We start from the raw sequence: 11,662 nt of genomic DNA, 5'->3' as shown, positions 1-11,662 counted from the left end.
ATCGCGTGGCCACGACTTAGTAAGGCGTGGTAACAAGATTGTGGTTTACTAAGCCGTGGCCACACATTAGTATCTCGTTCCCACACTTCACTAAGTTGTGGCCGCAACTTAATCATCTTATTCCCATGCCTTATTTTTTATTTATACAGGATGTCACCAGCGGGGCTCCGCACAGCACAGAGGGGTTTATATGTGCTGAGTCCTGGCGATCTGGCCTGTTTACACGACAAGCCCTTGTTCTTGCTAAGCGCACTAGGTGGGGTACAAGTACACAGCATGCCGTTTGGAACAGAGCCCTGAGCGAGGGTGACGCCATATCTCCGCGCCGCTGCGCCCCACGTGTGTCGCCTCGCCGAGAAGCCTCTGCAGATTAGCTGGAAGTCGCGGATCGTAAACATGGGCAAAAAATTAAAAGTCGGAAAAACCAGAAAAGACAAGTTTTATCACCTGGCCAAGGAAACGGGTAAGTCCGTCTGAAGGAGGCGGTTTTCTGCCTCTGTTGGTGCTCGAAAGCTAACTGGCTAACAGGCTAACATGAGTTTGGCCACAGAGCAAAAACAGCCGCTTATATTCCCGTCGCCGCGTCCGCCGCTGCGGGTTTCACACGTTTACAGACTTCTGGACGTTTTAAAATCATTTTAAAGATAAAATCGATTCAGTGTTTCCAGAAAAAACCGGAGGAAATCTGTGTTTTAACGGACCTGTTCGCTTCGAGCTGTTTACTGTCCTTTAATACTCTCTCTCTCTTCTCTGCTGTCTCTCTCTCTCTCTCTCTTCTCTGCTGTCTCTCTCTCTCTCTCTTCTCTGCTGTCTCTCTCTCTCTCTCTCTTCTCTGCTGTCTCTCTCTCTCTCTCTCTTCTCTGCTGTCTCTCTCTCTCTCTCTCTTCTCTGCTGTCTCTCTCTCTCTCTCTCTTCTCTGCTGTCTCTCTCTCTCTCTCTCTTCTCTGCTGTCTCTCTCTCTCTCTTCTCTGCTGTCTCTCTCTCTCTCTCTTCTCTGCTGTCTCTCTCTCTCTCTCTTCTCTGCTGTCTCTCTCTTTCTCTTCTCTGCTGTCTCTCTTTCTCTTCTCTGCTGTCTCTCTTTCTCTTCTCTGCTGTCTCTCTTTCTCTTCTCTGCTGTCTCTCTTTCTCTTCTCTGCTGTCTCTTTCTCTTCTTTGCTGTCTCTCTTCTTTGCTGTCTCTCTTCTCTGCTGTGTCTCTCTCTTCTCTGCTGTCTCTCTCTCTCTCTTCTCTGCTGTCTCTCTCTCTCTCTTCTCTGCTGTCTCTTTCTCTTCTCTGCTGTCTCTCTCTTTCTCTTCTCTGCTGTCTCTCTCTCTTCTCTGCTGTCTCTCTCTCTCTCTTCTCTGCTGTCTCTCTCTTCTCTGCTGTCTCTCTCTCTCTCTCTCTCTCTTCTCTGCTGTCTCTCTCTTTCTCTTCTCTGCTGTCTCTCTCTCTCTTCTCTGCTGTCTCTCTCTCTCTCTTCTCTGCTGTCTCTCTTTCTCTTCTCTGCTGTCTCTCTCTCTCTCTCTCTCTCTCTCTCTCTCTCTCTCTCTCTCTCTCTCTTCTCTGCTGTCTCTCTCTTTCTCTTCTCTGCTGTCTCTCTCTTTCTCTTCGCTGCTGTCTCTCTTTCTCTTCTCTGCTGTCTCTCTTTCTCTTCTCTGCTGTGTCTCTTTCTCTTCTTTGCTGTCTCTCTTCTCTGCTGTCTCTCTTTCTCTTCTCTGCTGTCTCTCTCTTTCTCTTCTCTGCTGTCTCTCTTTCTCTTCTCTGCTGTCTCTCTTTCTCTTCTCTGCTGTCTCTCTCTCTCTCTCTTCTCTGCTGTCTCTCTCTCTCTCTTCTCTGCTGTCTCTCTCTCTCTCTTCTCTGCTGTCTCTCTCTCTCTCTTCTCTGCTGTCTCTCTCTCTCTTTCTCTTCTCTGCTGTCTCTCTCTCTCTTTCTCTTCTCTGCTGTCTCTCTCTCTCTTTCTCTTCTCTGCTGTCTCTCTCTTTCTCTTCTCTGCTGTCTCTCTCTCTCTCTTCTCTGCTGTCTCTCTCTTTCTCTTCTCTGCTGTCTCTCTCTCTCTCTCTTCTCTGCTGTCTCTCTCTCTCTCTCTCTTCTCTGCTGTCTCTCTCTCTCTCTTCTCTGCTGTCTCTCTTTCTCTTCTCTGCTGTCTCTCTCTCTCTTCTCTGCTGTCTCTCTCTCTCTCTTCTCTGCTGTCTCTCTCTCTCTCTTCTCTGCTGTCTCTCTCTTTCTCTTCTCTGCTGTCTCTCTCTCTCTCTTCTATGCTGTCTCTCTTTCTCTTCTCTGCTGTCTCTCTCTTTCTCTTCTCTGCTGTCTCTCTCTTTCTCTTCTCTGCTGTCTCTCTCTTTCTCTTCTCTGCTGTCTCTTTCTCTTCTCTGCTGTCTCTCTCTTTCTCTTCTCTGCTGTCTCTCTTCTCTGCTGTGTCTCTCTCTTCTCTGCTGTCTCTCTTTCTCTTCTCTGCTGTCTCTCTTTCTCTTCTCTGCTGTCTCTCTCTCTCTCTCTTCTCTGCTGTCTCTCTCTCTCTCTCTCTTCTCTGCTGTCTCTCTCTCTCTCTCTTCTCTGCTGTCTCTCTCTCTCTCTCTCTCTCTTCTCTGCTGTCTCTCTCTTTCTCTTCTCTGCTGTCTCTCTCTTTCTCTTCTCTGCTGTCTCTCTCTTTCTCTTCTCTGCTGTCTCTCTCTTTCTCTTCTCTGCTGTCTCTCTCTTTCTCTTCTCTGCTGTCTCTCTCTCTCTCTTCTCTGCTGTCTCTCTCTCTCTCTTCTCTGCTGTCTCTCTCTCTCTTCTCTGCTGTCTCTCTCTCTCTTCTCTGCTGTCTCTCTCTTTCTCTTCTCTGCTGTCTCTCTCTTTCTCTTCTCTGCTCTCTCTCTCTCTCTCTTCTCTGCTCTCTCTCTCTCTCTCTCTTCTCTGCTCTCTCTCTCTCTCTCTTCTCTGCTGTCTCTCTCTCTCTCTTCTCTGCTGTCTCTCTCTCTCTCTCTTCTCTGCTGTCTCTCTCTGTCTCTCTTCTCTGCTGTCTCTCTCTTTCTCTTCTCTCCTGTCTCTCTCTCTCTTCTCTGCTGTCTCTCTTTCTCTTCTCTGCTGTCTCTCTTTCTCTTCTCTGCTGTCTCTCTCTCTCTTCTCTGCTGTCTCTCTCTCTCTTCTCTGCTGTCTCTCTTTCTCTTCTTTGCTGTCTCTTCTCTGCTGTGTCTCTTTCTCTTCTCTGCTGTCTCTCTTTCTCTTCTTTGCTGTCTCTCTTCTTTGCTGTCTCTCTTCTCTGCTGTCTCTCTCTCTCTTCTCTGCTGTCTCTCTCTTCTCTGCTGTCTCTCTCTCTCTTCTCTGCTGTCTCTCTCTCTTCTCTGCTGTCTCTCTTTCTCTTCTCTGCTGTCTCTCTCTTTCTCTTCTCTGCTGTCTCTCTCTCTCTCTTCTCTGCTGTCTCTCTCTTTCTCTTCTCTGCTGTCTCTCTCTCTCTCTTCTCTGCTGTCTCTCTTTCTCTTCTCTGCTGTCTCTCTCTTTCTCTTCTCTGCTGTCTCTCTCTTTCTCTTCTCTGCTGTCTCTCTCTTTCTCTTCTCTGCTGTCTCTCTCTTTCTCTTCTCTGCTGTCTCTCTTTCTCTTCTTTGCTGTCTCTCTTCTCTGCTGTGTCTCTCTCTTCTCTGCTGTCTCTCTTTCTCTTCTCTGCTGTCTCTCTTTCTCTTCTCTGCTGTCTCTCTCTCTCTCTTCTCTGCTGTCTCTCTCTTTCTCTTCTCTGCTGTCTCTCTTTCTCTTCTCTGCTGTCTCTCTTTCTCTTCTCTGCTGTCTCTCTCTCTCTTCTCTGCTGTCTCTCTCTCTCTTCTCTGCTGTCTCTCTTTCTCTTCTTTGCTGTCTCTTCTCTGCTGTGTCTCTTTCTCTTCTCTGCTGTCTCTCTTTCTCTTCTTTGCTGTCTCTCTTCTTTGCTGTCTCTCTTCTCTGCTGTCTCTCTCTCTCTTCTCTGCTGTCTCTCTCTTCTCTGCTGTCTCTCTCTCTCTTCTCTGCTGTCTCTCTCTCTTCTCTGCTGTCTCTCTTTCTCTTCTCTGCTGTCTCTCTCTTTCTCTTCTCTGCTGTCTCTCTCTCTCTCTTCTCTGCTGTCTCTCTCTTTCTCTTCTCTGCTGTCTCTCTCTCTCTCTTCTCTGCTGTCTCTCTTTCTCTTCTCTGCTGTCTCTCTTTCTCTTCTCTGCTGTCTCTCTCTTTCTCTTCTCTGCTGTCTCTCTCTTTCTCTTCTCTGCTGTCTCTCTCTTTCTCTTCTCTGCTGTCTCTCTCTTTCTCTTCTCTGCTGTCTCTCTTTCTCTTCTCTGCTGTCTCTCTTTCTCTTCTTTGCTGTCTCTCTTCTCTGCTGTGTCTCTCTCTTCTCTGCTGTCTCTCTTTCTCTTCTCTGCTGTCTCTCTTTCTCTTCTTTGCTGTCTCTCTTCTTTGCTGTCTCTCTTCTCTGCTGTCTCTCTCTTTCTCTTCTCTGCTGTCTCTCTCTCTCTCTCTTCTCTGCTGTCTCTCTCTTTCTCTTCTCTGCTGTCTCTCTTTCTCTTCTCTGCTGTCTCTCTTTCTCTTCTCTGCTGTCTCTCTTTCTCTTCTCTGCTGTCTCTCTTCTCTGCTGTCTCTCTCTTTCTCTTCTCTGCTGTCTCTCTCTTTCTCTTCTCTGCTGTCTCTCTCTCTCTCTTCTCTGCTGTCTCTCTCTCTCTCTTCTCTGCTGTCTCTCTCTCTCTCTTCTCTGCTGTCTCTCTCTCTCTCTTCTCTGCTGTCTCTCTCTCTCTCTTCTCTGCTGTCTCTCTCTCTTCTCTGCTGTCTCTCTCTCTCTCTTCTCTGCTGTCTCTCTCTCTTCTCTGCTGTCTCTCTCTCTCTTCTCTGCTGTCTCTCTCTCTTTCTCTCTTTCTCTTCTCTGCTGTCTCTCTTTCTCTTCTCTGCTGTCTCTCTTTCTCTTCTCTGCTGTCTCTCTTTCTCTTCTCTGCTGTCTCTCTTCTCTGCTGTGTCTCTCTTTCTCTTCTCTGCTGTCTCTCTTTCTCTTCTCTGCTGTCTCTCTTTCTCTTCTCTGCTGTCTCTCTCTTTCTCTTCTCTGCTGTCTCTCTCTTTCTCTTCTCTGCTGTCTCTCTTTCTCTTCTCTGCTGTCTCTCTTCTCTGCTGGCTGTCTCTTTCTCTTCTCTGCTGGCTGTCTCTTTCTCTTCTCTGCTGTCTCTCTCTTTCTCTTCTCTGCTGTCTCTCTCTTTCTCTTCTCTGCTGTCTCTCTCTTTCTCTTCTCTGCTGTCTCTCTCTCTCTCTTCTCTGCTGTCTCTCTCTCTCTCTTCTCTGCTGTCTCTCTCTCTCTCTTCTCTGCTGTCTCTCTCTCTCTCTTCTCTGCTGGCTGTCTCTTTCTCTTCTCTGCTGTCTCTCTCTCTCTCTTCTCTGCTGGCTGTCTCTTTCTCTTCTCTGCTGGCTGTCTCTTTCTCTTCTCTGCTGGCTGTCTCTCTCTCTCTTCTCTGCTGTCTCTCTCTTTCTCTTCTCTGCTGTCTCTCTCTTTCTCTTCTCTGCTGTCTCTCTCTCTCTCTTCTCTGCTGTCTCTCTCTCTCTCTCTCTCTCTCTCTTCTCTGCTGTCTCTCTTTCTCTTCTCTGCTGTCTCTCTCTCTTCTCTGCTGTCTCTCTCTCTCTTCTCTGCTGTCTCTCTCTCTCTTCTCTGCTGTCTCTCTTTCTCTTCTCTGCTCTCTCTCTCTCTCTCTCTCTCTCTCTCTCTCTCTCTCTCTCTCTCTCTCTCTCTCTCTCTCTCTCTCTCTCTCTTCTCTGCTGTCTCTCTCTTTCTCTTCTCTGCTGTCTCTCTTTCTCTTCTCTGCTGTCTCTCTTTCTCTTCTCTGCTGTGTCTCTTCTCTGCTGTGTCTCTTTCTCTTCTCTGCTGTGTCTCTTTCTCTTCTCTGCTGTGTCTCTTTCTCTTCTCTGCTGTGTCTCTTTCTCTTCTCTGCTGTCTCTCTCTCTCTCTCTCTCTCTCTCTCTCTCTTCTCTGCTGTCTCTCTTTCTCTTCTCTGCTGTCTCTCTTTCTCTTCTCTGCTGTCTCTCTCTCTTCTCTGCTGTCTCTCTCTCTCTTCTCTGCTGTCTCTCTCTCTCTTCTCTGCTGTCTCTCTTTCTCTTCTCTGCTCTCTCTCTCTCTCTCTCTCTCTCTCTCTCTCTCTCTCTCTCTCTCTCTCTCTTCTCTGCTGTCTCTCTCTTTCTCTTCTCTGCTGTCTCTCTTTCTCTTCTCTGCTGTCTCTCTTTCTCTTCTCTGCTGTGTCTCTTCTCTGCTGTGTCTCTTTCTCTTCTCTGCTGTCTCTCTTTCTCTTCTCTGCTCTCTCTCTCTCTCTCTCTCTCTCTCTCTCTCTCTCTTCTCTGCTGTGTCTCTCTCTTCTCTGCTGTGTCTCTCTCTTCTCTGCTGTGTCTCTCTTTCTCTTCTCTGCTGTCTCTCTTTCTCTTCTCTGCTGTCTCTCTTTCTCTTCTCTGCTGTCTCTCTTCTCTGCTGTGTCTCTTTCTCTTCTCTGCTGTCTCTCTTTCTCTTCTCTGCTGTCTCTCTCTTTCTCTTCTCTGCTGTCTCTCTCTTTCTCTTCTCTGCTGTCTCTCTCTTTCTCTTCTCTGCTGTCTCTCTCTCTCTCTTCTCTGCTCTCTCTCTCTCTCTCTCTTCTCTGCTCTCTCTCTCTCTCTCTTCTCTGCTGTCTCTCTCTCTCTCTTCTCTGCTGTCTCTCTCTCTCTCTCTTCTCTGCTGTCTCTCTCTGTCTCTCTTCTCTGCTGTCTCTCTCTTTCTCTTCTCTCCTGTCTCTCTCTCTCTTCTCTGCTGTCTCTCTTTCTCTTCTCTGCTGTCTCTCTTTCTCTTCTCTGCTGTCTCTCTCTCTCTTCTCTGCTGTCTCTCTCTCTCTTCTCTGCTGTCTCTCTTTCTCTTCTTTGCTGTCTCTTCTCTGCTGTGTCTCTTTCTCTTCTCTGCTGTCTCTCTTTCTCTTCTTTGCTGTCTCTCTTCTTTGCTGTCTCTCTTCTCTGCTGTCTCTCTCTCTCTTCTCTGCTGTCTCTCTCTTCTCTGCTGTCTCTCTCTCTCTTCTCTGCTGTCTCTCTCTCTTCTCTGCTGTCTCTCTTTCTCTTCTCTGCTGTCTCTCTCTTTCTCTTCTCTGCTGTCTCTCTCTCTCTCTTCTCTGCTGTCTCTCTCTTTCTCTTCTCTGCTGTCTCTCTCTCTCTCTTCTCTGCTGTCTCTCTTTCTCTTCTCTGCTGTCTCTCTCTTTCTCTTCTCTGCTGTCTCTCTCTTTCTCTTCTCTGCTGTCTCTCTCTTTCTCTTCTCTGCTGTCTCTCTCTTTCTCTTCTCTGCTGTCTCTCTTTCTCTTCTCTGCTGTCTCTCTTTCTCTTCTTTGCTGTCTCTCTCTCTCTCTCTCTTCTCTGCTGTCTCTCTCTCTCTCTCTCTTCTCTGCTGTCTCTCTCTCTCTCTTCTCTGCTGTCTCTCTCTCTCTCTCTTCTCTGCTGTCTCTCTCTCTCTCTCTTCTCTGCTGTCTCTCTCTTTCTCTTCTCTGCTGTCTCTCTTTCTCTTCTCTGCTGTCTCTCTTTCTCTTCTCTGCTGTCTCTCTTTCTCTTCTCTGCTGTCTCTTTCTCTTCTTTGCTGTCTCTCTTCTTTGCTGTCTCTCTTCTCTGCTGTGTCTCTCTCTTCTCTGCTGTCTCTCTCTCTCTCTTCTCTGCTGTCTCTCTCTCTCTCTTCTCTGCTGTCTCTTTCTCTTCTCTGCTGTCTCTCTCTTTCTCTTCTCTGCTGTCTCTCTCTCTTCTCTGCTGTCTCTCTCTCTCTCTTCTCTGCTGTCTCTCTCTTCTCTGCTGTCTCTCTCTCTCTCTTCTCTGCTGTCTCTCTCTTTCTCTTCTCTGCTGTCTCTCTCTCTCTTCTCTGCTGTCTCTCTCTCTCTCTTCTCTGCTGTCTCTCTTTCTCTTCTCTGCTGTCTCTCTCTCTCTCTCTCTCTCTCTCTCTCTCTCTCTCTCTCTCTCTCTCTCTTCTCTGCTGTCTCTCTCTTTCTCTTCTCTGCTGTCTCTCTCTTTCTCTTCTCTGCTGTCTCTCTTTCTCTTCTCTGCTGTCTCTCTTTCTCTTCTCTGCTGTGTCTCTTTCTCTTCTTTGCTGTCTCTCTTCTCTGCTGTCTCTCTTTCTCTTCTCTGCTGTCTCTCTCTTTCTCTTCTCTGCTGTCTCTCTTTCTCTTCTCTGCTGTCTCTCTTTCTCTTCTCTGCTGTCTCTCTCTCTCTCTCTTCTCTGCTGTCTCTCTCTCTCTCTTCTCTGCTGTCTCTCTCTCTCTCTTCTCTGCTGTCTCTCTCTCTCTTTCTCTTCTCTGCTGTCTCTCTCTCTCTTTCTCTTCTCTGCTGTCTCTCTCTCTCTTTCTCTTCTCTGCTGTCTCTCTCTTTCTCTTCTCTGCTGTCTCTCTCTTTCTCTTCTCTGCTGTCTCTCTCTCTCTCTTCTCTGCTGTCTCTCTCTTTCTCTTCTCTGCTGTCTCTCTCTCTCTCTCTTCTCTGCTGTCTCTCTCTCTCTCTCTCTTCTCTGCTGTCTCTCTCTCTCTCTTCTCTGCTGTCTCTCTTTCTCTTCTCTGCTGTCTCTCTCTCTCTTCTCTGCTGTCTCTCTCTCTCTCTTCTCTGCTGTCTCTCTCTCTCTCTTCTCTGCTGTCTCTCTCTTTCTCTTCTCTGCTGTCTCTCTCTCTCTCTTCTATGCTGTCTCTCTTTCTCTTCTCTGCTGTCTCTCTCTTTCTCTTCTCTGCTGTCTCTCTCTTTCTCTTCTCTGCTGTCTCTCTCTTTCTCTTCTCTGCTGTCTCTTTCTCTTCTCTGCTGTCTCTCTCTTCTCTTCTCTGCTGTCTCTCTTCTCTGCTGTGTCTCTCTCTTCTCTGCTGTCTCTCTTTCTCTTCTCTGCTGTCTCTCTTTCTCTTCTCTGCTGTCTCTCTCTCTCTCTCTTCTCTGCTGTCTCTCTCTCTCTCTCTCTTCTCTGCTGTCTCTCTCTCTCTCTTCTCTGCTGTCTCTCTCTCTCTCTCTCTCTCTTCTCTGCTGTCTCTCTCTTTCTCTTCTCTGCTGTCTCTCTCTTTCTCTTCTCTGCTGTCTCTCTCTTTCTCTTCTCTGCTGTCTCTCTCTTTCTCTTCTCTGCTGTCTCTCTCTTTCTCTTCTCTGCTGTCTCTCTCTCTCTCTTCTCTGCTGTCTCTCTCTCTCTCTTCTCTGCTGTCTCTCTCTCTCTTCTCTGCTGTCTCTCTCTCTCTTCTCTGCTGTCTCTCTCTTTCTCTTCTCTGCTGTCTCTCTCTTTCTCTTCTCTGCTCTCTCTCTCTCTCTCTCTTCTCTGCTCTCTCTCTCTCTCTCTCTTCTCTGCTCTCTCTCTCTCTCTCTTCTCTGCTGTCTCTCTCTCTCTCTTCTCTGCTGTCTCTCTCTCTCTCTCTTCTCTGCTGTCTCTCTCTGTCTCTCTTCTCTGCTGTCTCTCTCTTTCTCTTCTCTCCTGTCTCTCTCTCTCTTCTCTGCTGTCTCTCTTTCTCTTCTCTGCTGTCTCTCTTTCTCTTCTCTGCTGTCTCTCTCTCTCTTCTCTGCTGTCTCTCTCTCTCTTCTCTGCTGTCTCTCTTTCTCTTCTTTGCTGTCTCTTCTCTGCTGTGTCTCTTTCTCTTCTCTGCTGTCTCTCTTTCTCTTCTTTGCTGTCTCTCTTCTTTGCTGTCTCTCTTCTCTGCTGTCTCTCTCTCTCTTCTCTGCTGTCTCTCTCTTCTCTGCTGTCTCTCTCTCTCTTCTCTGCTGTCTCTCTCTCTTCTCTGCTGTCTCTCTTTCTCTTCTCTGCTGTCTCTCTCTTTCTCTTCTCTGCTGTCTCTCTCTCTCTCTTCTCTGCTGTCTCTCTCTTTCTCTTCTCTGCTGTCTCTCTCTTTCTCTTCTCTGCTGTCTCTCTTTCTCTTCTCTGCTGTCTCTCTCTTTCTCTTCTCTGCTGTCTCTCTCTTTCTCTTCTCTGCTGTCTCTCTCTTTCTCTTCTCTGCTGTCTCTCTCTTTCTCTTCTCTGCTGTCTCTCTTTCTCTTCTCTGCTGTCTCTCTTTCTCTTCTCTGCTGTCTCTCTCTCTCTTCTCTGCTGTCTCTCTCTCTCTTCTCTGCTGTCTCTCTTTCTCTTCTCTGCTGTCTCTCTTTCTCTTCTCTGCTGTCTCTCTCTCTCTCTTCTCTGCTGTCTCTCTTTCTCTTCTCTGCTGTCTCTCTTTCTCTTCTCTGCTGTCTCTCTTTCTCTTCTCTGCTGTCTCTCTCTCTCTTCTCTGCTGTCTCTCTCTCTCTTCTCTGCTGTCTCTCTTTCTCTTCTTTGCTGTCTCTTCTCTGCTGTGTCTCTTTCTCTTCTCTGCTGTCTCTCTTTCTCTTCTTTGCTGTCTCTCTTCTTTGCTGTCTCTCTTCTCTGCTGTCTCTCTCTCTCTTCTCTGCTGTCTCTCTCTTCTCTGCTGTCTCTCTCTCTCTTCTCTGCTGTCTCTCTCTCTTCTCTGCTGTCTCTCTTTCTCTTCTCTGCTGTCTCTCTCTTTCTCTTCTCTGCTGTCTCTCTCTCTCTCTTCTCTGCTGTCTCTCTCTTTCTCTTCTCTGCTGTCTCTCTCTCTCTCTTCTCTGCTGTCTCTCTTTCTCTTCTCTGCTGTCTCTCTTTCTCTTCTCTGCTGTCTCTCTCTTTCTCTTCTCTGCTGTCTCTCTCTTTCTCTTCTCTGCTGTCTCTCTCTTTCTCTTCTCTGCTGTCTCTCTCTTTCTCTTCTCTGCTGTCTCTCTCTTTCTCTTCTCTGCTGTCTCTCTTTCTCTTCTTTGCTGTCTCTCTTCTCTGCTGTGTCTCTCTCTTCTCTGCTGTCTCTCTTTCTCTTCTCTGCTGTCTCTCTTTCTCTTCTTTGCTGTCTCTCTTCTTTGCTGTCTCTCTTCTCTGCTGTCTCTCTCTTTCTCTTCTCTGCTGTCTCTCTTTCTCTTCTCTGCTGTCTCTCTCTTTCTCTTCTCTGCTGTCTCTCTTTCTCTTCTCTGCTGTCTCTCTTTCTCTTCTCTGCTGTCTCTCTTTCTCTTCTCTGCTGTCTCTCTTCTCTGCTGTCTCTCTCTTTCTCTTCTCTGCTGTCTCTCTCTTTCTCTTCTCTGCTGTCTCTCTCTCTCTCTTCTCTGCTGTCTCTCTCTCTCTCTTCTCTGCTGTCTCTCTCTCTCTCTTCTCTGCTGTCTCTCTCTCTCTCTTCTCTGCTGTCTCTCTCTCTCTCTTCTCTGCTGTCTCTCTCTCTTCTCTGCTGTCTCTCTCTCTCTCTTCTCTGCTGTCTCTCTCTCTTCTCTGCTGTCTCTCTCTCTCTTCTCTGCTGTCTCTCTCTCTTTCTCTCTTTCTCTTCTCTGCTGTCTCTCTTTCTCTTCTCTGCTGTCTCTCTTTCTCTTCTCTGCTGTCTCTCTTTCTCTTCTCTGCTGTCTCTCTTTCTCTTCTCTGCTGTCTCTCTTCTCTGCTGTGTCTCTCTTTCTCTTCTCTGCTGTCTCTCTTTCTCTTCTCTGCTGTCTCTCTTTCTCTTCTCTGCTGTCTCTCTCTTTCTCTTCTCTGCTGTCTCTCTCTTTCTCTTCTCTGCTGTCTCTCTTTCTCTTCTCTGCTGTCTCTCTTCTCTGCTGGCTGTCTCTTTCTCTTCTCTGCTGGCTGTCTCTTTCTCTTCTCTGCTGTCTCTCTCTTTCTCTTCTCTGCTGTCTCTCTCTTTCTCTTCTCTGCTGTCTCTCTCTTTCTCTTCTCTGCTGTCTCTCTCTCTCTCTTCTCTGCTGTCTCTCTCTCTCTCTTCTCTGCTGTCTCTCTCTCTCTCTTCTC

The 11,662-nt window shown here is 47.6% G+C and overlaps 1 protein-coding gene across 1 annotated transcript in view; it reads left to right on the top strand.

Annotated features, from left to right (window-relative positions):
* The first annotated feature begins 321 nt into the window (after positions 1–321).
* The window catches only part of ftsj3 (FtsJ RNA 2'-O-methyltransferase 3), a 29,889-nt gene continuing 18,548 nt past the window's right edge, over positions 322–11,662 (top strand). Inside the window, exon 1 of the mRNA XM_037545112.1 lies at positions 322–463. Within this exon, the coding sequence (XP_037401009.1) occupies positions 397–463 (67 nt within the window). The 5' untranslated portion in view covers positions 322–396. The remainder of the gene's footprint in view (positions 464–11,662) is intronic.

Source organism: Pygocentrus nattereri, chromosome 15, assembly GCF_015220715.1.
Source record: "Pygocentrus nattereri isolate fPygNat1 chromosome 15, fPygNat1.pri, whole genome shotgun sequence".
Taxonomy (NCBI): domain Eukaryota; kingdom Metazoa; phylum Chordata; class Actinopteri; order Characiformes; family Serrasalmidae; genus Pygocentrus; species Pygocentrus nattereri.
Note: the sequence above shows the minus strand (reverse complement) of the source record. Positions and strands in the feature narration are given on the sequence as shown.